We start from the raw sequence: 21565 nt of genomic DNA on the forward strand, positions 1-21565 counted from the left end.
ATTGGAGCCTTTTTCTTGCCACTGTCCTCAGTCCGGTGTCTTCAAATGGCTGACAGCCTGCCAGGTGCTTCCCTCAGGTTCAGTGCTAATTGCACAGCTTGGACTCCATGCTGTCAGTTGCACACCCATGCTTGTTGGCTATATTTCACTCCCTGCAAGATGTTGTATTGGTACATTTTTATCCAAAAAGCAGTTCTTGGCATGCTCCCAACGGGCCTTAGTGATTACACCCACTGGCAAAATACAGGACAGTTCACAATACATTGTTGCTTTGCAGAGATTTAAAAAAAAAAATTGTTCTCACAAAGGGTTTTTTTAAACATGTTTAATATTTGCGACCAGTATCGGCGACATCACAACTGAGTCAGACCTACAGTAACTACAGCTTTACATGAACCTAGCATTGCTTTATAGTTATTCTACCTTCCTGTCCCTCTGTAGGCCCTATAGTCTGTGTTGTTCACAAATACATCCGTGATTTTGCAGCTATTTTTTGTCTTTTGTTCTTTTATGCAAAAAGAGGAGTTTGTGAGGAATCTTCTAGAGATGAAAAGAGTATCAGACAGGTTGATGAATCTGAAGCTGGAAATTCAAGGTGTGTTGTTGTCTTGTTAGTGGTTATGCCCCACAGGTAGGATGCAAGTTAGAAGTGGAGGAGAAATTGTGGAGTGAGTTACATGAAGTGATGCAGAGCATCACCAGAGGTGAGAGAGTGGTGATTGGTGCAGATTTCAATGGACATGTAGGTGAAGGGAACAGAGCTGATGAGAATGTGATGGGCAGATTTGGTGGCAGAGAAGTATGTTAGAGTGGTGCAGGACATGTATGAGAGCTGTGGTGAGGTGCTGCAGGTGTGACAGAGGAGTTCAAGGTGGAGGTGGGTCTGCATCAAGGATCAGCTCTGAGCCCCTTCTTGTTTGCCTTGGTGAATGACAGGCTGACAGATGAGGTTGGACTATGATGTTTGCAGATGACATTGTGATTTGTAGTGAGAGCAGGGAGCAGAGGTGGAGGTCTGCTCTGGAAAACAGAGGAATGAAGCTTAGCTGCAGTAAGACAGAATACATGTGTGTGAATGAGAGAGACCCAGGTGGAACAGTGATGTTACAGGGAGCAGAGGTGAAGAAGGTGTAAGACTGCAAACAGGAGGCAGAGCTGGAGGTAGCAGAGCTTAAGATGTTGAGGTTCTCTTTGGGAGTGACGAGGATGGACAGGATCAGGAATGAGGACATCAGAGGGACAGCTCATGTTAGATGTTTTGGAGATAAAGTCAGAGAGGCCAGATTGAGGTGGTTTGGACATGTTCAGAGGAGAAACTGTGAATATATCGGTAGAAGGATGCTGAGGTTGGAGCTGCCAGGCAGAAGGTCTAGAGGAAGACCAAAGAGGAGATTTATGGATGTAGTGAGAGAGGACATGAAGTTAGTTGGTGTGAGAGAAGAGGATGCAAAGGACAGAGTTAGATGGAGGCACATGATTCTCTTCGGTGACCCCTGAAAGGGACAGCTTGAAGGAAAATAAGTTCTTTTACACTTTTATACGTTTGTAAAAATGTACTTTTTTTTTTTTGTAAGTTTCCGGTCAACATGCAAGAATTTCCTGCTTTCACTGGGTTTCGGTTTGCTATCCACCAAATGTCCAGTTGTTCCTGAGAAATTAAGTGTGTTGTTGGGTGTGTGCCACTTTCAGACTCTGCGACAAGAAATATGTCATAGTTATAGTGCAAATAGTCTTTATGTGTAACCTGTCCAGTCTATGACTGTCTTTTCTAGTCCTCAGGTGTGTCCCCAGCCTTAATTGCCTTTTAAAATACAGTCTTATCTCCTTTCAGGAAGAAAGCTGTTCACATTTTGTCATGAGACCCACATGATTGCCAAATGCAATCCTCATTCATCCTGTCTACAACTGTATGCGTGATGGAAACTTTGTCACCACCCAGGTCCATGAGGGTCAGGATAGAGTCTCTATGGACGTCCAAGTGCAGCCCCCAAATTGTACCTGCAAGACCTATTCTTAGTGCCAGTGCGATAAATGCCCTGAAAAGTAACATCGTACATCAGAGATCTCCTGGGGTTCTGTGAGCTGTTTGTGTAAATCTACTTTCATGCGACAGTCCCTCCTTGCCTCTAGCTGCCCTGCATTGTGCCTGTTTAATAAAGAACTCTGTACTGTGGTATTTGCTGCTGTTTCCAGAGGTAGCTACAACTCTGATGGGAGCTGATTCATTTACCAATGGGGCATAGAATGTATTGAAGCTTATTTCATACATAGAAAATGTGCTCGACATGAAATGTAACCCCGGTGAAGGGGAGGATTTAGTGTCATGCATCATACAAAACCCTGAGTGGTTGTATTTTATATGGTTGTGGTTACTGCATTATTCACAAAGCTGCCTGCACAGAGAGAAGCGTGACCTCATGTGTTTCTACTGTAGTGGAAGTCATACAGTACAGGGAAAGGCTTGAAAAGTATCTCATGAGCGTTGCATTATTCAAAGCCTTAAATGATACGTGCTGCTATGATGACATGTTTAAACTGCAATTATCTGGGATGTTTCATTATGCAGGAGTCTGTGTCCACGGCAAAACCACTATAAAACATAAAGCTTTAATATAAGTTACTGTAGCTGCTGTGTTCATTTCTTTTTAGTGCATCGTACCTCAGGAAGTATGTAGGTTTAAAACTGGAAGGGGAAAAGAAAAACTATCTGCATAGTTTGAAGATGCTACTGTCTGGAAATATGGACTCAATCGTCCACATTTGACAATTGGGTTTGGGGTTGTGCAAGAGACTGAGATAACCCTCAGAGCACATTAAGACATCAGTCTTATCTTTGACCCGTAGATGCCCTTATACAAACGTTTGATGAGTAAACTCACTAAAGTTTGATTTTTACTTGTGCATTTTTGTGTCTGTGTCAATGCTGTAATTACACAGACAAAGTGATAATTGTTGATGGGTTTTTTTTTATCGCTGTGGTGTTTGTTCTCTGAACTCGCTTCAGTCATTGACCACAACTGAAGTTCTTTTTATAACTAAGACTAATTGAACATTTTGGGAGTTTTTTTTCTTGTTCACAGCCCCATTGCACTGTCAGCTCCAACACATGATCTAGTTTTAGATTAGTGGCAGCTGCTGATGTTACTAATTTCTCATTTTATATTTCAGTCTAGCATTAGAGTGCGTTCTTTCTCAAGACCTTCTGCTGACGGTGACGCTGAAGGTGCCCATTTACGTCAGTGATTGACACGTGGAGCTTTCGGTGTAGTTCATTAGAAACCCTGGCGCTTCATTATTGACGCCAAAATTAATGACCTAATATAAGAAGACAACAAACACAAGACTTTTCCACGGGAGACTGGGAGTTTGACTCCAGTGTGAGATGTTCACCTTATTGATGATTGTTTCCCAACGTGGAGCACGTGGTTACTATATTGGTGAAGCACTCGTGTCCTGTTTCCTTTTGTTTTTATGTATTTGGACTTCTAACTCCTTGTGCCTAACCGTAGTTGTCTCCTAACGTAAAGTTACCCTGAAGCTGTTTTTTTGTGTGCATATAAAGTTGTTCATGTTGGAGCCTCCAATAGTAACAATACGATACGCGGCCACCATTTGATGCCTTGGGAGCAGCAACATCTGACGCTATGGGATGAGACGTGTTGAGCATTATGTAGAATGTCGGTCTCTGCATGTCGAGCTACAAATGAAAATGAAGCACCAACCCTGACAGCACTGCTGTACTGTACTGAAGCCTCAGGCTGAAACATGACTGAGCAACACCGAGGCCACAAGCATCAACAGTAGCTGTACATTTATCTGTGTGTGTGTCACAAAAACGAGAGAGAGAGAGAGAACCTTAGTTGTTTATTCCACCATTGGTCTGACCCAGAACGCTGCAGCACTTATGGACCACACCTCTAATAGACAGCTTATCTCTTCTAAACACACACTTGTGTGGACTCTTCGGTGGAAAAGTCTTTTTTCAGTGTTTCACTCAGACACAGACGCACACACTGCCCCATGGGTCGGGCCGGTGCTTTATAATTCCATTCTGCTTTGATGAATAGGAACTGCCCTGCTTGGCCCGACACCTGAATAGTATATAGGACACAGACAGAGGACAAAGACAGACCCAAAAATGCCCAGACAACTGGGACCCCCTCATACAGAGAGGAAGATATAACCTGAGTTGAGCACTGCCAAAGTCGAGCGCACAGAGTCAACACTAACCGTAGGAAGATTATATGGCATCAGAAGCAAACACTCGCTCTGCAGGGATTCAGCAGCAGCTTCAGGAGACTCGGGAATCACATCCATACTGTGTGAGCTCACCAGTATTTTTCATTTGTTAAAGCTACAACATGTAATTCAAGCTGCAGCGACCGACATTAGCTCGATCTGCTTCTCGCTCTCTCTGCTCCACTACTCCGACTACTGTCTGCTACGCAGCTCTGCACAGCTCTTTGTGTGTTAGTCGTTTTCAAGAAGCTGCAAAACAATTGAGAAGAAATCAGGGAGATTCTCCGACTCAATAGAAAGATTGAAAATGTTTTAGAGGCGAGCGTCTCTCCGCTGCTGCCAGTGCCGTTCTGGGAGTTTACACAAGCCATCAATAACATCTTGCCTCGCTAATATAAATTTTACAGCAGGTTTCTACTAAAGATATTTACAAAATGGCTTTAATGGCTGAAAGCTTCATTGCAGTGCATAACATTTCTTGCTGAAGTTGAAAGATGTGTGTTGGGGTTTAGCCCAGTCAATGCCCATGATTTAGTTGCCTAAACTTAATCCTGTTTCTGGTTTAACCTACAAAAACTGCTTTTGCAGAACAGTCTGATATTAATGTTCTTATGGAGCGATTGGGACGTGTGAAATAAATGAGTTTCGTGGATGTGATGTGCAGTGCAGGATTGGATTATAAGAAAATGGGCCCCAGGGCCACAGACAGGACAAGAACCACCACCCTTTCGTTTAAAACACTATGTGACAGTGGTACATTTTCATTAGTTATTTGACTTTCTGTGTCAGTTTCAGGGCATTTTTGTGTCTGTTCTTCTGTGATTATTGTGCATCTCTTTGTGGCCATTTTGTGTCTTTTCACCGAGCTCTTTCAAACAAACATGAATAGAAACTTCCGAGGTGCTGACCTCTGTCTGGTTCGGTCGTCTATCCGTGATCGAGTGCTGCTGATGGAAACCCACAGACCAAGAGACTGAACCAGACATTGCTGAACCAAAACTATGAGTTACACCAGGCTGCGATGCTGATACGTCTGTCTGCGTATATCACTTTCCACATTACACGGCATCATTTGAGTCACTATTATTACCAATACTTAGATTAGGAGAGCGTTAGAAGCCTAGTGTCCTAGTATATGTAGATAAGACTGTAGGACTTCGTATACCAGAGCACAAAGAACACACACACACCTCAGACTATCTGACGGTGTGTGTGTCCCTTTCATCTATTTGTTTTCTTCTGTTTGTGCATCTGTGGAACAGAACAGTTGGTCCAGTTTTTGCAGTAATCTTGATGTTTCAGAGGCTGGTGGCCTAGTTCACAGCTCCCATGTTTCTCCACTCAATTATTATTCCATCGATAACATCTCTTTCTCTCTCCGCTCCCCAGAATACTCTGCTTTGTTCTTTTTTTTTTCCCCCCTCAGCTCTTTTACAAGCCACTCTCTCGTCTTCCCTCCATCACTATCTGCCCTAAAATTAGTTTAGGGAATCAGAAAAGGCTCCTGATCGTCCTAAGAAAGGCACAGTTAACGTTACTCACCACTGATGGTCCAGCTTTCTGTCCCAATGCAGCTTAGTCGTTGGAGGTCAGAATGTAAAACATCATCTCATGTCACCATATTTTTGTAATAACTCCCAAAGAAAATGCTCTACACATTCACTAACCCAAGATTATGAAAATAAGGCACCTATGTCTTTCTAGAAATGAATTTCTGAATTTCCAGCACGATGGGACATGATTCTGTTTTCAGAGAGGTTTTCACTGTATCAAATTCTAACCCAAAAATGTAAAGTTGATATGTTTCTATCACATTGAAATGTTCTTCTCTTGTTTCTGTTTTGTCTTTTCGTGTTGTCTCACCTTCTTGTTTCAGTGTCCTCCTCCTCTGGGACATTTCCTTTTTCCACATCTGTGCTTTCTCCTCATCACTTCTGTTTCCTCTTCTGTCTCTGATGTCTTCCTGCCTCCCATCTGTCTTTAATCTCACTGTACCACCTGATTTCCAAGCTGAAAATTGACAGTGCAATATCCTTTCGTTTCCCACCTCTCTTTCCTCTGGTGTGTCTCGCCACTTCAATTTTCTACTTCAGCTTTAGTCCTTTGTATTATTAGAGACACTTTTCTTCTTCCTTTTGCCTCAGTGCTGGTTTAGAGCTCTGCTTTTGCCACTTCTGCTTATTTGTATATTGCTTGAGTGTCTTCAAATTTAACTCCGTGATGAACTGATTATAATTTAGGTGGTCAGAGGAGACCTGATGTCTAACCCATTACTGTTACTGGTCCAATCACCTTTTTGTCTGTTTCTGATCATTTTGTGTCTATTATTGAACGTTTTGTATTTGTTTTTGGTATAACACTTGTATAGGTACAGCAACCTCTATGCAGGGAGCAAGTTCTTGGTGCCAGGAAACATAATGGCAGATACCACTGCTTGCAATGACACCAAAATGGCAGCTGTTTCACAACTCAGTTCTCCCTCAGAAATGTGCAATTTGCTTAGTGTGAGGAAGAAAAACATCAGCACTTGCTGAAAGTCTGATAGAGCGCTGGACAATAGGGGATCGCACCACAAAACACAGGAGTTTTTCCACAAGCGACCAGGCACTAGTGTTAGTGTCTTGTGCTTTCATGATGATTGCAACAGAACGTGACAGTGCATTTGGTTTTTATGTCATTCATTTATGTTTTACCCTGAGGTTTTTGTCCCTAACACATATTGTCTCTTAATGTAACATAGGCCTGAAGTTATTTTCCCCGACCTTAACGCACTTCTCATGTTAAATGGCGTCAAACGGTGGAGCGTCCAACAGCACCACCAAACGTTACCTGTGGCACCAAATGATTCGCCAAAGGACTTAAAAAGCAGCGCAATCTGATGCTGTGGGACGAGAACGTGTGTCTGTTTCACAATAAGATAAGATACGTGTTATTGTCTTTCCCAAATTTCTCTTTGACGAGGCTCTAAATTTCATACAAATTCAAACAACGTTTGGACTCATTTCTGGTCTCCAGTAGAACAGTGCTGTGTTTTGTGAAACATCCATTACTCCAGGTTCCTCCAGACAAACCACTGACGTCGTATGTATGTATGTATGAGTAGGTGACTGTACTATTTTATTGTATTTTATTCTTTTTATCTTTTATTACTATATATGTGTGTGTGTGTTTATTATGGCTTTACCATTTTAAATCGTTAAGAGTTTGCTTAGCATTTTGCTGCTTTTTAAAGCTTATGTTCACTACAGCCACTAGATGTCACCATTCAGTCATATGACTGTGTCGGTTGTTTTTGGCGGCATTTTGAACCTTGGATAGTTTCAGGTTATTCCTCCTTTTTGAGTCATTTTGCATCTTTTTGTAGTTGTTGGAAAAATCTGTTAAAAGACTAAAAAAGACACAAAGAATGAATATGTACAGTATCTTCAGAGGCCTCCTGGCCCCCTGACCTGTACCTGGTACACACCCATTTGCTAATGCATCCATATTTGGTTTAATAGTAAATCTGAATAATAAAACATGAGAAGAATTAGTTGAAGCAATTCAAGTTTTTCTATCATAAAAATATTATTTTAGTCGCTCCTCACTTTTCTTCTGTTTTTGGCTGCATATAAATAACTCAACTCAACTCAGCACAAAATGCAGCCTCCCAACAACGTGTCAAAGGAAAAACAGTGGTCTGGTTTGTTAATGCAGTTTATACAAAGATGCACCTCAGATCTAATTTACAATAAAATGAGAACACATGCTAATAATGGTGCTCATGTACTGGTGCTGCTGCACATATGCTCCACAGTCTGTGCTGGAAAGGACTTTACTGTTGAGTGCTACATGATGAGGTCCTGGACCAGCTGTTGGTGTAGCACAGACTCTGTAGATTTTATGACTGTGGACTAGACCTGCAGATGCTTCTAAGTATTTTTAATCCCAGTTGCTGCAGTTTTCAGATTTGCACTTTAGCTCAATGTAAAGGGAAAGCACTGAAATTCTGGCACTGTGGTTGTATTTTTATGTAACTTGTGTTTTCTGATCATTTTGGTCCCAGCTCCAGCTCAGTTTGTAGAGCATGAACCACAGGTTTAGTGGTTTGACTAATGGGTTCTCTTGGCTACGTGTCTAAGCGTCCTTGGACACTAAATGCTAAGTTGCTCCTGGTGGGTCAGGCGGGCACTTTGCATGGAAGCCACCATCACTGGTGTGTGTGGGCGTGAAGCAGTATTGCATTTGTATCCAGGAAGCAGAACATTTATCACATCCAACACACTGTGTGCTTAGTTTTGTATTGAAGAACAGTAAATGTTGCCCAGTAGTTTTATCTTTTAAAATCATTGCATGATGGAAAAAGCGGTGACAGATATTTGCACCAGAATTCTCTTTATTCTCTCTCTCTTCTCTTTACAGTCCTTAACTCAATTATGTCATCAGAGTGGAAACTTGACTTGATTTGTGTGAGCAAGTAGCTCTGATGAAGCTCACTCACTGCCTGTGCCAATGTGGGAGTTCTTATATTTATGATATGAATATGTTTTTGGGAGCATCTCACTCGGACATTTGCTTTCTAACAAACACCCCCTCCGAATTTCAGGATTCCAGTGAATGTGTGAGGCTCAACAGGCAGCGAGAGAAATTGTGCTTTTCACTGTATAGTTCCAGTTGAAGTCAGTTATTGATATTACCCAAAAGTCATTAATTGTAGTAGAAGATGGATATTAAATGATTAGTGCAATAGGGTTAAGTGGCTGGGGTTAGTGGATCACGGTTATTAGTCCCAGAAACGGTGCAAACGGACTAACTTCTGGGAAAGGTTGATGACTTTCAGTTCATTCATCTTCTTTTTTCTGCAGCCAGGCAGCTCTCAGATATGTAAGCTACAAAACGATTTAAGAGTTAATTTCCATTTACCAGCACTATATGAAGTTTGTAACCATCAGCATGGAGCCTCTCTTTACTCTGTCTCCATCCGTACCCTGACTCCTGGTCGGTGAACTTTGACCCAATAATGAGCTGGACCAGCAGTAAGATCAGCGACAAAAAATAATGACATTAATGCTCTGATTGGTCTGAAGAAAATTGGCTTGAATACGTTAAATGCCGAACTGTTTGTCTGAAGTCTTTGTGAGCGAAGATCTGCTGTTGAAGACACTTGATGAGTTGCTAACAGAAAACCTGTGGAGAACAAATTAAAAACAATGTCCTTCTCTTTGTTTTCGCCGCTTTAGGATGATCCCATCCAACCACAAGTACTTCCTGCTGAGCGACCTGGCATCATCGCGGGACTACGAGCTGTGTGTTTTGGCCGTATACGACGATGGCATCACCGCGTTGACGGGCACCAAGCTGGTGGGCTGCGTGTCCTTCACCACAGAGACGGAGTACGGGCGCTGCCACTCTATACGAGACCAGGTCAGTGTGTTTAAGTGCAGCTTCAATGCAACATACTGAGCTCAGCAGTTTAAATCCACAGATCTGCTGAGTGTCACAATCATGACCATTTCTTCTTTAACAGTTAGCAATAACAACCTTAACAATTTACCTGATAAACGATCACATATTAAATAATCTTGATGATGTGATGATGAATCACCAGCTTTTGACTGCTTGCATGTTTTCAATCTGTCTCCCCAGTTCCTCGGTGGGACGATGATCATCATCATTGGGGGGATCATTGTGGCCTCTGTCCTCGTCTTCATATTCATCCTCCTGATGAAGTACAAGCTGCACAGTAACCACTACAAACAGAAAGCCGCCGCACGTCACGCCAACGTCTGCTCCCAGACGAATGGAGGAGGAGGTGGAGGAGGGGGAGGGGGAGCCAACATCCTCGCTCTGCCTCCATCCTCCTCCTCTGTAGGGCAAGGTAACGGGTGGGAAAATGGAGAAGAATAAAACATCACCTTATGATCGTCAGCTTCTCCTAACCTGAATCCATCTTGTCTCCCAGGTGTAGGTGCTATTAAAAACTCCCAACCGTCGTCGTCAACAGACGGGATGGGGGGAGCCTCGCTACGAGGGACGACCGTAGTGGACTTAAATCCAACCCGTGATGATGACGCCATCTCCCAATAACACACAAGAAACTGTCAGTCAAACCCACAAACCACTGTTCTTGAAGTCCAAACCAATACCCCCTCCCCCCTTATGTTTTTTTATTTGTTGCCAGTGCCTGGAGCCAAACTCCACTAGACGCTGAGGAGCGGCTCCTGTCATTGGTAAGTAGCTGCTGTCAGGTCGGGGCGAGGTGGTGTGTAAGTGAGCAGATAGCCCAGTCAGTCTGGATGTGGACAATTGGTGCACGAGGGACACGTTACCAGCCAGTCCCCTCTTCTAAAACTTATGTTTCTGCTGCAGTCACAGATATGGTTTTGTGGGGAACATAATTGCAACGTTATTAAAAAATTGTGGACAAATTGACAAAGGTTAGAATGAACACATGAGTAAAGCTTGTAATGGTTTTGTTAAAGTTTGGAAAAGATGATAGTTTGGCTTAATGGAATAACACAACATGTTGATTAACCTTTAAACCAAACCATGATCCCTCTCTAACCTTAACTAAAGGTCACAAGCACATGATTTTTAGGAGACGCGTGAACTGATGGTTTTATTGCCTCTGCCTCAAGGACTGAATTCGGTAAAAACAATACAGCTCATTCAGGGAGATGAGGGAGGAGAGAGCGCGCTTCACCTGAAGTTTGTTTGAAATTGAAATCTGAAGTTGACACAGGCACTGAGGGAGACGGAGACGGAGAGACCGGGCTGCGAGTTGCTTTAGTAAACCATGCGGACGAAGTTCATTCAGTCTGCACGACTGAGCAGCAACTGAACATTCTAACATTAAAAATACACTTTCATAAACACTTAGTCACTCACCCGAATAACACACACACACACACACACAAGTGCTGCTGCTGCTATGGGGTTGGCTTTTTATTCACGGTGCACACAAACCTGTGCCGAAAACCAATTTGGTCCAGCTCATTTCATGCAAATATTGACAGTGAAAATCAATGCAGGGCAGGTGTGTTTAAAATCCCTCACATCCAGCCACGACACGAACTTATTGGCCTGCGATGCTAAGCAGCGTTCACTTTCACTAAGGTTCCAGACATAATTGTAGTATTACTACAATTGCAACCCTCAGAGAATGGAGTTAATTGCTTCATTTCAATAGAGAGTTTGATAAGGATGATGGAGGGGGAGAGCGCCTCGAATAAAGTCCAACACATAGGAACCAACGATGCAAAGATGCTCTCAAATTACCCTGTTATTATTATCTGTCATAGAGGTGCAAAGTGGGAGCCGCCACTGGTGCCTGAAGTAACGGCGTTCAACCGGAGAAACGCGTGACTCTCACAGTCACCATTAGCATCAAAGTTTGGAATTTTACCAGCCTGCGTGAGGCACAGAGCTCCTTCGCTTTATCCGTGAGGTTTGACGTTTAGAGAGCACAGATCATGTGGTGACATCAGCTAATTGTTTGATAGGATTCGCTCTTTGCTCCCCAGAGACATTGAGGATGTGACTCTGCTTGGATTTGATTTAACAATGGAAACAAACACTCAGGATTTCTGATAGCATCACCCTTTATTCCCTCCTCCCTCTACCTTGGACAAACATTACTTCCTGATTTTGTCTCCTTCCCCGCCCCCTCCCTCCGTCCCTGTAGTCATTTGTTTGATTTTAATGAGTTGTTTTGTTTTGATGCTTCCTTTCTTATCTCCACTCCTTTCATTCCTGAGTTCAAGGTCATTCTGTTTGTCTCTTAGCCCCCTCACACCCGCCCGCTACAGCTTTTCTCTTTATCTTGTGATATTTCTTCTTCCAATTTCACTCTCAAATTGAGATGTACACCCTATCGCAAGGTATCTGTGAAAGCTCTGGAGGGTTTTCTTCTCTTCACACAATTTATGAGCTGTTTCTTTTCTTTTTATCTCTGTGTGAATTGAAATCCTGGCCCAGTGTAGTTCACGGGCTGGAGCATGACACAATGCTGTCAGGGTGAACGCCTCCATTCACTGTTTCACTAAACAGGCAGAACAAATCATTTGTTCCTGTTCACATGCTCTGTCTGACCTGACACATAAAGGCTCTGTCTGACCTTTTCATTTTTATCCCTGTGAAAGCAACACGACTTGGTTTGTGTATCACAAGAATCTGCATTTAGCTGCTTTGCATGTTTTCGGTTATGTTACACACTGTTTCTTTGGGTTCACACTTTAATGTGTGTTTAACCCCGTTTTCACATTCAACTGATGTTCACACATGACTCCATGGGACAAAACCGTTTGGCCACAATTCAAACTGGGTCAGAGCATCTCCTAAATGGAAGGCTTCTTCCCGGTGGCCTCTACCTCCCAAAATGGTCCAAGAAAGAGAAGCCACAATGTGCTGTGACCATCATCAGTCGAACCCTGGTCTCCTGTTGAAATGTCCTGTGTCTTGCTGTACCATCCAGCCCCTCGTCCACCTCCCTATGAGACTTTTCACGTTATACTTCAATATAGATTTAGCCGTCAAATATTGAATGTCATCTCTGAAATACTTGGTCTGAGCGATGATCAGCGAAGCAGTCGGTTACTCTAAGCGTCTGCATGTACCGCAGAAGCGACTGGACAAAGCATCAGGAACGAAAATGGGCTCCACCAACAAGCACTTACACTTCTAGTAATGTTGCTCATGGCTTTGTGAGCCTACACTGGCATCCATTCACCAGTTGACTGGTCTTTGTTGGCTTTAGCCTTCACCTATTTAACTTTCATTAATTTTCATTGGTGGTGTCGGTTACAAACCGCACCCCCAGCCCCTAACAAAGCAGTTCTTGGTTGGACTCTGGACCAGTTTTTTTTATTTTTTTTCTAGCCAATAGTCATCTTCTGAAACACAAAGAGCTATATTCAAAATAGGCCCTGTCTTAACACCAGCCCTGGCAGAAACTAGCAGAGATGTGGATAATGTGGATGAATCTAATCTCGTAAAAAGGCCAGTGTGTTAAAAATACTAAGGACATTTCTTATTTTTCCACAATAACTGTACAATTAAGTACTGAGTTAAGTGTAATTAAGTTGTGCAAGTAATTGTTTCCCTCCCTCCACCTTCTGCCTCTCACCACAAACATAGAAACAGTTAAATTTGATTTGATTTCTGTCCTTGTTTGTGTAATGTGATCCAGCAGCTTTCCCTCCCAATCTGGCCTGGTACTGTAGATTTTCTATTCTGTCGTTCTGATTCTCTAACTTTAACCTTTTCGTCTTCAGTCCTTTCTTAACTGTGTTTTGTTCCCTTCCTCCTTTTCCCTTTTCATTCCTTTTTAATGGTTTACATCCATCTTCCCTTATGGCATTTTGGTCATTTCTGTCCCCCCATCATGATCCACAGTCCACCATTGCATTTCCCTACGATACTACAGCTCCTTTATATCTAATCATCACATCCTTTCTCTTTTCCTCCCTGTAAAAATACACAATACATCACACATGTATCCACAAATACAGACATGGAGAAACATACATTTGTTTCTCATGGAAACAATCTCAGCGGCCCAAACTGGCCCTTAGGCCATTTGTTGTGGCCTTAATATCAAGCGCACACACACACACAGAGCAGCAATCACGATGCACCTGCTTCCTCTCCAAACTAAATGAAGTAATCTGGTGTTTGTTGGTCAGCCTGACTCACTGCTCCTCGAAATGCCATCACACACCCACCAAAAAACATTTGAACCTGGAACGTGTCTCACTAACTGAAATGTTGTGGCTCAGATGAGCCTGATGATCTCAGTATATCCATCCATCTATGCATTATTTGTAATCTGTTCAGGGTCGGGGGGCTGGAGCCTATCCCAGCTGTCATAGGGTGAGCGGTGGGGTCCACCCCGGACAGGTCTCCAGTCTATCTCAGGACCGAAACAGAGACACATACACAGACAGACAACTTTCATACTCACATTCACACCTATGGGCAATTCAGAGTCACCGTTTAGGATTTAGTTTGAGTAGTACATGTAACTGAATGGCAATAAACGTGTATCTGACTTCCTATATGAAAATATCGCTCTACTTCTAGCTTTAAAAAAGGCTTCCAGATGACATCACTTGGAGGAACCTTCAGTTCAGGTTATGTAATTTTGTTGCTCACACTATCCAGTTTGTAAACCTGGTCAATTAGCTTTTCGAGATCTCCTCCAGATGACATCATCTGAACTGCTAATGATGAAAAACTCTTCTGGGTGATGTCATCTGGAATTTTACAGCTAGAATCAGAGAAATATTTCTATAAAGGGACGTCAGAAGATTTAAAAGTCACATTTAAAAGTATTGATGTACATTTACACCCATAGAAAGCAAGTTGAAAATTTGTGCAGTCGTCCTTTAACCTAACAAGCATGTCCTTGGACTGTGAGACGAAACCCACACAAGCACAGGGAGAACGTGCAAACTCCACACAGAAAGGATGCAGCCGGCCAAGGATTCAAACCAGGGACCTTGTAGTTGTGAGGTGACAGTGCTAACCACTCCACCACCATGCTGCCCCTCATGCTGTTACTCGTTAGCAAAAGCAAAAAACTTGTTGGGAGAATAATCTCTCTGCAAGCAGTTTACAAGAATTGTAAAGTTAAAGGGCAACTTCACGAAATCTGGAAAGCTAAAAAACTCATCATCCGGAGCAGATTTTTAATCGTTAGTTCAGATGATGTCATCTGGGGGAGCTATGGGAAAGCAGGTTCATCAGGATTACAAACTCAAACACATAACATTATCTTGATATTATCCTAATGTATGGAAGTCAGAGGGAGCTGTAATCACTCAATCCTTCATTTAACTAGAACCACAATTTAATGTCACTGAAGGCTTCGTTTAGTAGATGTCTATATATTAATGCATCTGCAAAACAGTCACTACCAATGTGTTTCATGTGTTTTCTGCATCATCTGTCCACTGGCAACTCCCCCACACTTTAGGGTTTTAGCCATGCAAGCAGCCTGAATGTAGGGGTCTCGTGTTTTTAGATGTGCACAACTTTGCATTTTCCTCTAGAGCCACCAGCAGCTCAGATTCTACTTGTCCTGGTTGTTTCCCTTTCCTGACAGTCCTACTCTGTGATGGCTTTACCTTCACTACAGCTGCTAGATGTCGCCAAGTGATCCAAACAACCTGCTGTTGTATTTTACAGTTTTACCATTTCAACGCTTTATCACTTGTAATGAGCATCTTTCCCAGTTCTTGACTATACTGCAGAGATAAAGATAAAAACAGGGGTGAAGGTTACAGTTTAGTTTAGACTGAGCATTGATCAGACACATGTACAAGTCATGTATTAGATATGATTCTAATTCACTTGCATAAACACTAATATACTCATTCACACACACGGCACAGAAATACACACATTAATTCAATACACGCTCGTTCCCTCCAATACCATTCCAGCATCGCACCTCACCGAGAGCAGGGAGAGAGGAATAGGCAGACACGAGCAGATAGCATCACTGTGTGCTCTGTAAAGCCACGAGGCATCAGGGCCTCATTCAGTGTGCTTTTATTATCCAGGCCTGGCACCAAGCAGCAGGATAGCACAGTGACTAAACTGTTAGCGACTGCCACAGAGCTTCCACTGAGGCCGACGGGCAGCGCCAGCACAGAGCCACAGTGACACCTGGTGGCCATACGTGCAGTAGCATGGATTCACGTGCTTTTATTTTTACCCTCGTGTATCCAGGGAAAGTAGACTGATGCAGTCATTCACATTCATGCATTCACAGCCATTCACACTGTGGGTTACCCAGGATTTCTAAGGAGCACGGCACCAGAACGTCCGCTAGTCAACCAGCAGCAAAGTAAAAATATGCTGTTTTGCTGGGGCTTTTCTCAGCATAAAAAGAAACATCAAAAGAATATATAGTGTTCATAATCCCATAAGGGGCTGCCACTCATCTCCCAGCCTACAGCAACAGATCTAAAACAATGGGATTTAAATATTTCCAGGGCACAGGTTTTAAATCTCAAACACAGCAGAGTGGGATGAGTCTGCAAAATCCCAAATTGCTTACAATGATGTATTGACATGTTTAGTGTCAATGCAGGGCCACTGCATGTGTGGGTGCAGTGGAATGAGATTAGTGGCATGTTTGTAATTAGCCAGTGTTAATTGGGATTTGAACCCCAGTCGTCACGTTGTTGGTCACCTGTATATCTGTCCTCTATGCACTAAATGTTGCAAATATAACTGTAAATAGTTCAGTTGGTTGAAATCGACCTGACAATACATCCTTTTTATCTGAAGGGCTGCGGACCCCCCCCCCCAAGTTTAACTGTCAGAATACAGTGAGAGCGCCCGGCAAACAATGCTACAGTGAAAGATGTGATGTTCATGTGCACACTGTGCTGGATGGGAGTCAGCATTTAAAATGCTTTAAATATCATAACTGTTTAATAAAGCTGTTTTTGCACATTTTCCACTAAGCCGCCTTCGCTAAATAAATCTTGTGAAGGCACATTAACAGAAAGCAGTGAATTCCAAACTCAAGCTCTGCTTTTTCCTTATAACTATTTTTACAGGCAGACCCTTTGAATGTGATCTGCAGCATAACATTGCCAGTGGCTTTTTCAATCCTTTGACTCTGTATTATTTTAGTGAAAGTCATTTTAATCTCCATCTGAAAAACACCTGGGTGTATGTAGAAAGGATGGAGAAAGACAGATAAAGAGGGACGTGCGACAGACGGGTGGATTGGGGGTTTATAGTTGGTGAAGATGAGAAATATCCAAGAAAGACAAAGAAAGAAAGGAAGGCAGAGGGGAGGATTAGGGACTTATCTTTAGTTAGTGAGACAGAGAGAGAAACAGCCAAGCAAACAGAGACAGAAGTACAGATGAGTCACTGAGCCCCGAGACACATTTATTGACAAGAAACGATGGCAGGATGAGGAGATGGAGGAAAAACTCAAGGCTGAGTGGGAGGCAGTAGGAGAGGGATGGAAACAGAGACTGGGAGAAGAGTGGACATGAACAAGATGAAAAGTCTGCAAATAGAAAACTGAAAATCCAAATTTGCACTTAGAGACAATACAGCTGAAATATTTATCTATGTGAAAAAATGTGTCATTGATTTATCCTTTATTCATCTTTTCATTATCTGCTGCTTGGCTCTGTTCTACCAACAGTTTAAACAGCCATTTCTCAATATTTAGGTATTATGGGCGTAACATTCTGGCTAAAGGTTGTAACTACAAGGTAGTAGAAGGATAAAGATTTGGTATTAGTTTAATACTTTGATAACACCAAGGTTATTGCTTTTTTTAAATGAAAATATATTTAGTAATATCATGGTCATTTCTAAAGCAACAAGCAGGTAACAGCTTAAGTATGAGTGATGGATACATCTAGGAAACAGCGGAGCAGTATTTTTGCGGCAGGTTAAGATCAGAAAGCAAACACTGAGCGTAGCAGCTATTACCTGTAAATGCATGTGGTCGTTTCAGACCGAGGTGGAAACTGCAGAGTTACCTAATATACAGCATGAAGTGGTGACAGCACGACTGCTCCTGACGCCAACTCTATGCCAGCAGATATCATGGCCATTAACTTATTAGCTTATTACAGAGCTGTTAACTCAACCATATGGTTTCATCTCTGATGATCTGATGTGTTGCTTTAACCATTAATCAACAGGAAATCAATCAAAGCTTTATTTATGTCGTTATATTTTTGTCCAGACTAATGCGATTCAGGCGATAAAAGATAAAAACAGTCAAAGCAGTAAAAACAATAAAAACTGTAAAAAAATAACCATGAAACAAGACTATTTTGATTATAGTAGATAGTTTTCTAATTTAATTATCAAAGTCAAGGCAGGAAAAAACCTCACTAGCTGCTTTTATGTGAAACGATTAAAAAGAGATTTGAAAAGCGATGCAGGGGTGAAGGTGCACTGTGCAAACACCCCAGTTTACCAATGATATAGTTGTTTTTGTGAGAATATATGTGCAGTGAATTCCTGATGTTTCTCCTGGCAAACGATGGAAGTCTGCACGTCCAATTAAGGCCTTAGTTTCTGCACCGATTAAACAAATAAGAAATCACATGTTAGTCACAGAGATGGATGATTTCAGTAGGGTTAGTTTGAACAGTTCAACTAAATAACCTGCTGCTGTGGATTGAATCAAATCAATTGTTTTTAGCATGTGAGGGTCTGTCTAAGCCCCCATCCATCCATCTCCATGGATACATCGGCCTGAGCGCTAACTCCATCTCCTTGTTATTTAGTTTTTGATTCTGTGTGTGTTGCAGATTTACTTACATTCGGTTTCACAGCGCTGGAGGCAGAAGAGGCGAGAGAGGTGAGAGATCAAACACACACACACACACACACACACACACACAGGTGAGAGGGGAACCACTCATTGTTCCACCACAGAAGCTGCAACACCACATCTTGAGGGAGACAGAGCGTTGGACAGATGCCAGGCATATTTTAACAGAGGGAGACGGAGCGAGAGAAAATGGAGGACGGAGAGCAGCAGTCAGCAGCCATTAGCAGGCCTGGAGTCAGTCTGCCTCTAAGTGCTCTGTAAATATGGCCTTGGCTTAGTAAACAACATTATTCCTCTTTATTGGGCCATTATATAAAGGCCTGATCCCCCATAGCAGGCAGATTGGTGTCACTCAATTATGTAAGTTTGATCCTCCATTATGTAAGTGCTCTCCTCCACTCCGCCTCTCGTCTGTCGCCGTCTCTGTTCAACGTTTTATTTTCACTGCCGCACTTTGTGTGTGTTCTGCAAATTCTCTTTCCTGCTTTTTCTTGCCTCATCTTGCATTTCTTTCTGCTCCCCATTTCTCCATCTTTACTTCTACGTCATCGTCTTCTTCCTTTTCTTTTCCTCGTTTCTCACGTTTTCTCATCTTTCATCCATCCTTTTCTTTCTTCTGACTGTGTTCACATATATTCCTTCTTCCTGGCCATAGTTTACAGTCTTTTGCTTGTACTGCACGTTGAGCGCCCCCTGCTGGCTAAATTACTTCAACTACTGCACGGTTCTGCGCCTTCTTTACTACCGTAGCATGTCTCCATGCACCGAGACACAGCTTCACCATCTGCTTTATTTAGCAGACAGTGAAAGGTGTCGAGATTCCTTTGCTTGCCCACAGTCTGTGTTTCAAGTACAAGCACAAAAGAGTTTGTGGGTGTGAGGGGGGTAGTTTGCAAAACAAAGTATCGTCAGGAAATGGGATTTACAGCCCTGAAATCCCTGCAGCTGGCCGAGCATTCACTGAGTCATCAGTACTGGAAGCAACATCATAGACCCCCTGCAGATACTGGAGGGGTTTTTGTCTGTGGGTTATTTTGATTTGGGGCAAAGTGGAATATGATTCTGTTCTCTCTTGTCCAAATAATGGGATTTAAAAATATTGAACAAGGAGAGCTGGAACCTACAGCCTGTAAAGTTTCTGTCCCTCACGTTTTCCCAGTCTGCAGCTCCCTTCATGCATATTACACGTTCCTTGTTAATCACTGTTTCCTTTTGGTAAAACTTACTAACTTTCACCTAAAGCTACAGTATGTTACCTTTTAGAAATACGCTCCAAAGGCTAAATGCTCTGCACCAAAGCACTTCACACTACTTCTTATTCACCCATTCACATTCACACACTCACCAGGAGCCACTAAGTTGGGCTTCAGTGTCTCGCTCAAGGACACTTCGACATGTGGATCCGGGGATCGAACCAACAACTCTGGGATTGGTGGACAATTGCTCCACCTCCTGCGCAACAGTTGCCTGTACAATATGTCTTGAAGTGGGGAGGTTGCTGTCAGACTCACAAAACAGCACTGGCAGCATTGCTGAGATATCAGCCTCTGACCAACCAGGATTTCAGCAGCAGTATTTTTCCATATGTAGATTTTGCAGCATTCATGTTAATAGTAACAGTTACAGGCTGTGCAGAATACTTCTCCCTCCACTGCATCCAGTTTCCTGCAGCACTTCAACCACTCACAATGCATCTTTGATCACAGTAATAAGTTAGCGTGTCCTTCTATCCGTCTCTTGTCCCCATCAGGTGCCCCCATGGCTGGCGTGTCGGCAGCAGAGGTTGTGAGCCCTGGTGAACAGGTGCTTGACCCAGAGACAACGTCCTACCCCCAGAACTAGATGGGAGTTGGTGTGAACATCCCGTCAGCAGCCAGAGGAGAACAAACAACCAGCCTGATATGCAAAAGTCTCCACATTGCTGGGAGTGGAGATGTCACACAGAGGTCAGGCTGCTCTGAACCCTGCTCGTGTTCGGTGCTTAACTAAGGCTTCAAAATGGCTTCTTCTTCTCTGAAGGAGGTATCCAATGATCTCACAGTGCTCTGAAGGATAGTGGGTGGATTTAGTCTCTGAATTTGACTTTTGGAATCTATGCGGTTCCACTAAATGCTCCTCTGGGAATATACTGAACGCGTTCCTGTGGATTTGGGGACATTCTCCGTGGATGTTCTTTAATGGGGTTGTCGATGGTTGGTGGCACCGCTCTTCTCTTTCCCCAGCATACAGTCATATGCCAAAGGATTATCACAGTATTATGACAGCATTATTATAATATCGGGATAACATGCAGACTTCTGAAGGACACACCTCTCTATTATCTCGAATAGAAAATACATGTTGGGCCTTGACTGAAAATATGAGCACATTGTCAGCGTCTTGTCTCAAAGCATCAGTAATAATAAACTGTCAAACTAAACGGTGAACTTCTCTGGCACTTTAATCATATGTTTTCCTGTTATCTCTCTCCCCTCCTTCCCTCTCTCTCTCTCTCTCTCTCTCTTCACTGTCTCTCTCTCTCTTTCTCCCTTGTTTTCATAAAGAAGTGAATAGTATTCTTTCCAGTCTGATTCTTCTGGCTGCGGATGACTTAGGTAATGTTGAAATAATCGGTGTGTTTGCGTCCATGGTGGACTGGTTCTCTCTTTGTCAGAGTATTTAAAAAAAAAAAAAAAAAAAAAACCTTGGTGCCCGAGAATGGAGCCTTGAGGGACAGCAGAGAGAATTTATTCAAAGTCAAACTTAAAGCACATCTCCAGCTCTACTTTTGATGGTGAAAATGGTGAATTCTGACGTTGTGTTTGAAACTGGAAAGAAACTGTACATGTAGGAAACACTGGTGAACTTGGCCGTAAGTGTTCCTCCAACTAAAAAGCTGGTACTCGAGATCGTTAAATGTATTTAGCGGTTTTAAAAGAAGGCCAGCAGATCTTGCGCTGTCCCACCCCCCACTCCCCACCATGGGCGCCCCCTTTTTGCCGTTTGACAGTGTCTGTGTTTGTATGTGACATACACCTTATG

The 21565-nt window shown here is 42.8% G+C and overlaps 1 protein-coding gene across 8 annotated transcripts in view; it reads left to right on the top strand.

Moving 5' to 3' along the window:
• si:cabz01090165.1 (uncharacterized protein LOC100333421 homolog) overlaps positions 1-21559 on the top strand; it is a 277606-nt gene extending 256047 nt beyond the window's left edge. For 7 of the 8 annotated variants that reach the window (XM_067506904.1, XM_067506901.1, XM_067506897.1 and 4 more), the window contains 5 exons: positions 9459-9642; positions 9865-10096; positions 10181-10448; positions 18522-18571; positions 20295-21559. In XM_067506904.1, coding sequence (XP_067363005.1) covers positions 9459-9642; positions 9865-10096; positions 10181-10305 — 541 coding nt within the window. In that variant the 3' untranslated portion in view covers positions 10306-10448; positions 18522-18571; positions 20295-21559. The remainder of the gene's footprint in view (positions 1-9458; positions 9643-9864; positions 10097-10180; positions 10449-18521; positions 18572-20294) is intronic. The other variant, XM_067506900.1, reaches the window with a different exon arrangement.
• Positions 21560-21565: the final 6 nt, after the last annotated feature.

Source organism: Channa argus, chromosome 6 (genome assembly GCF_033026475.1).
Source record: "Channa argus isolate prfri chromosome 6, Channa argus male v1.0, whole genome shotgun sequence".
Classification (NCBI taxonomy): domain Eukaryota; kingdom Metazoa; phylum Chordata; class Actinopteri; order Anabantiformes; family Channidae; genus Channa; species Channa argus.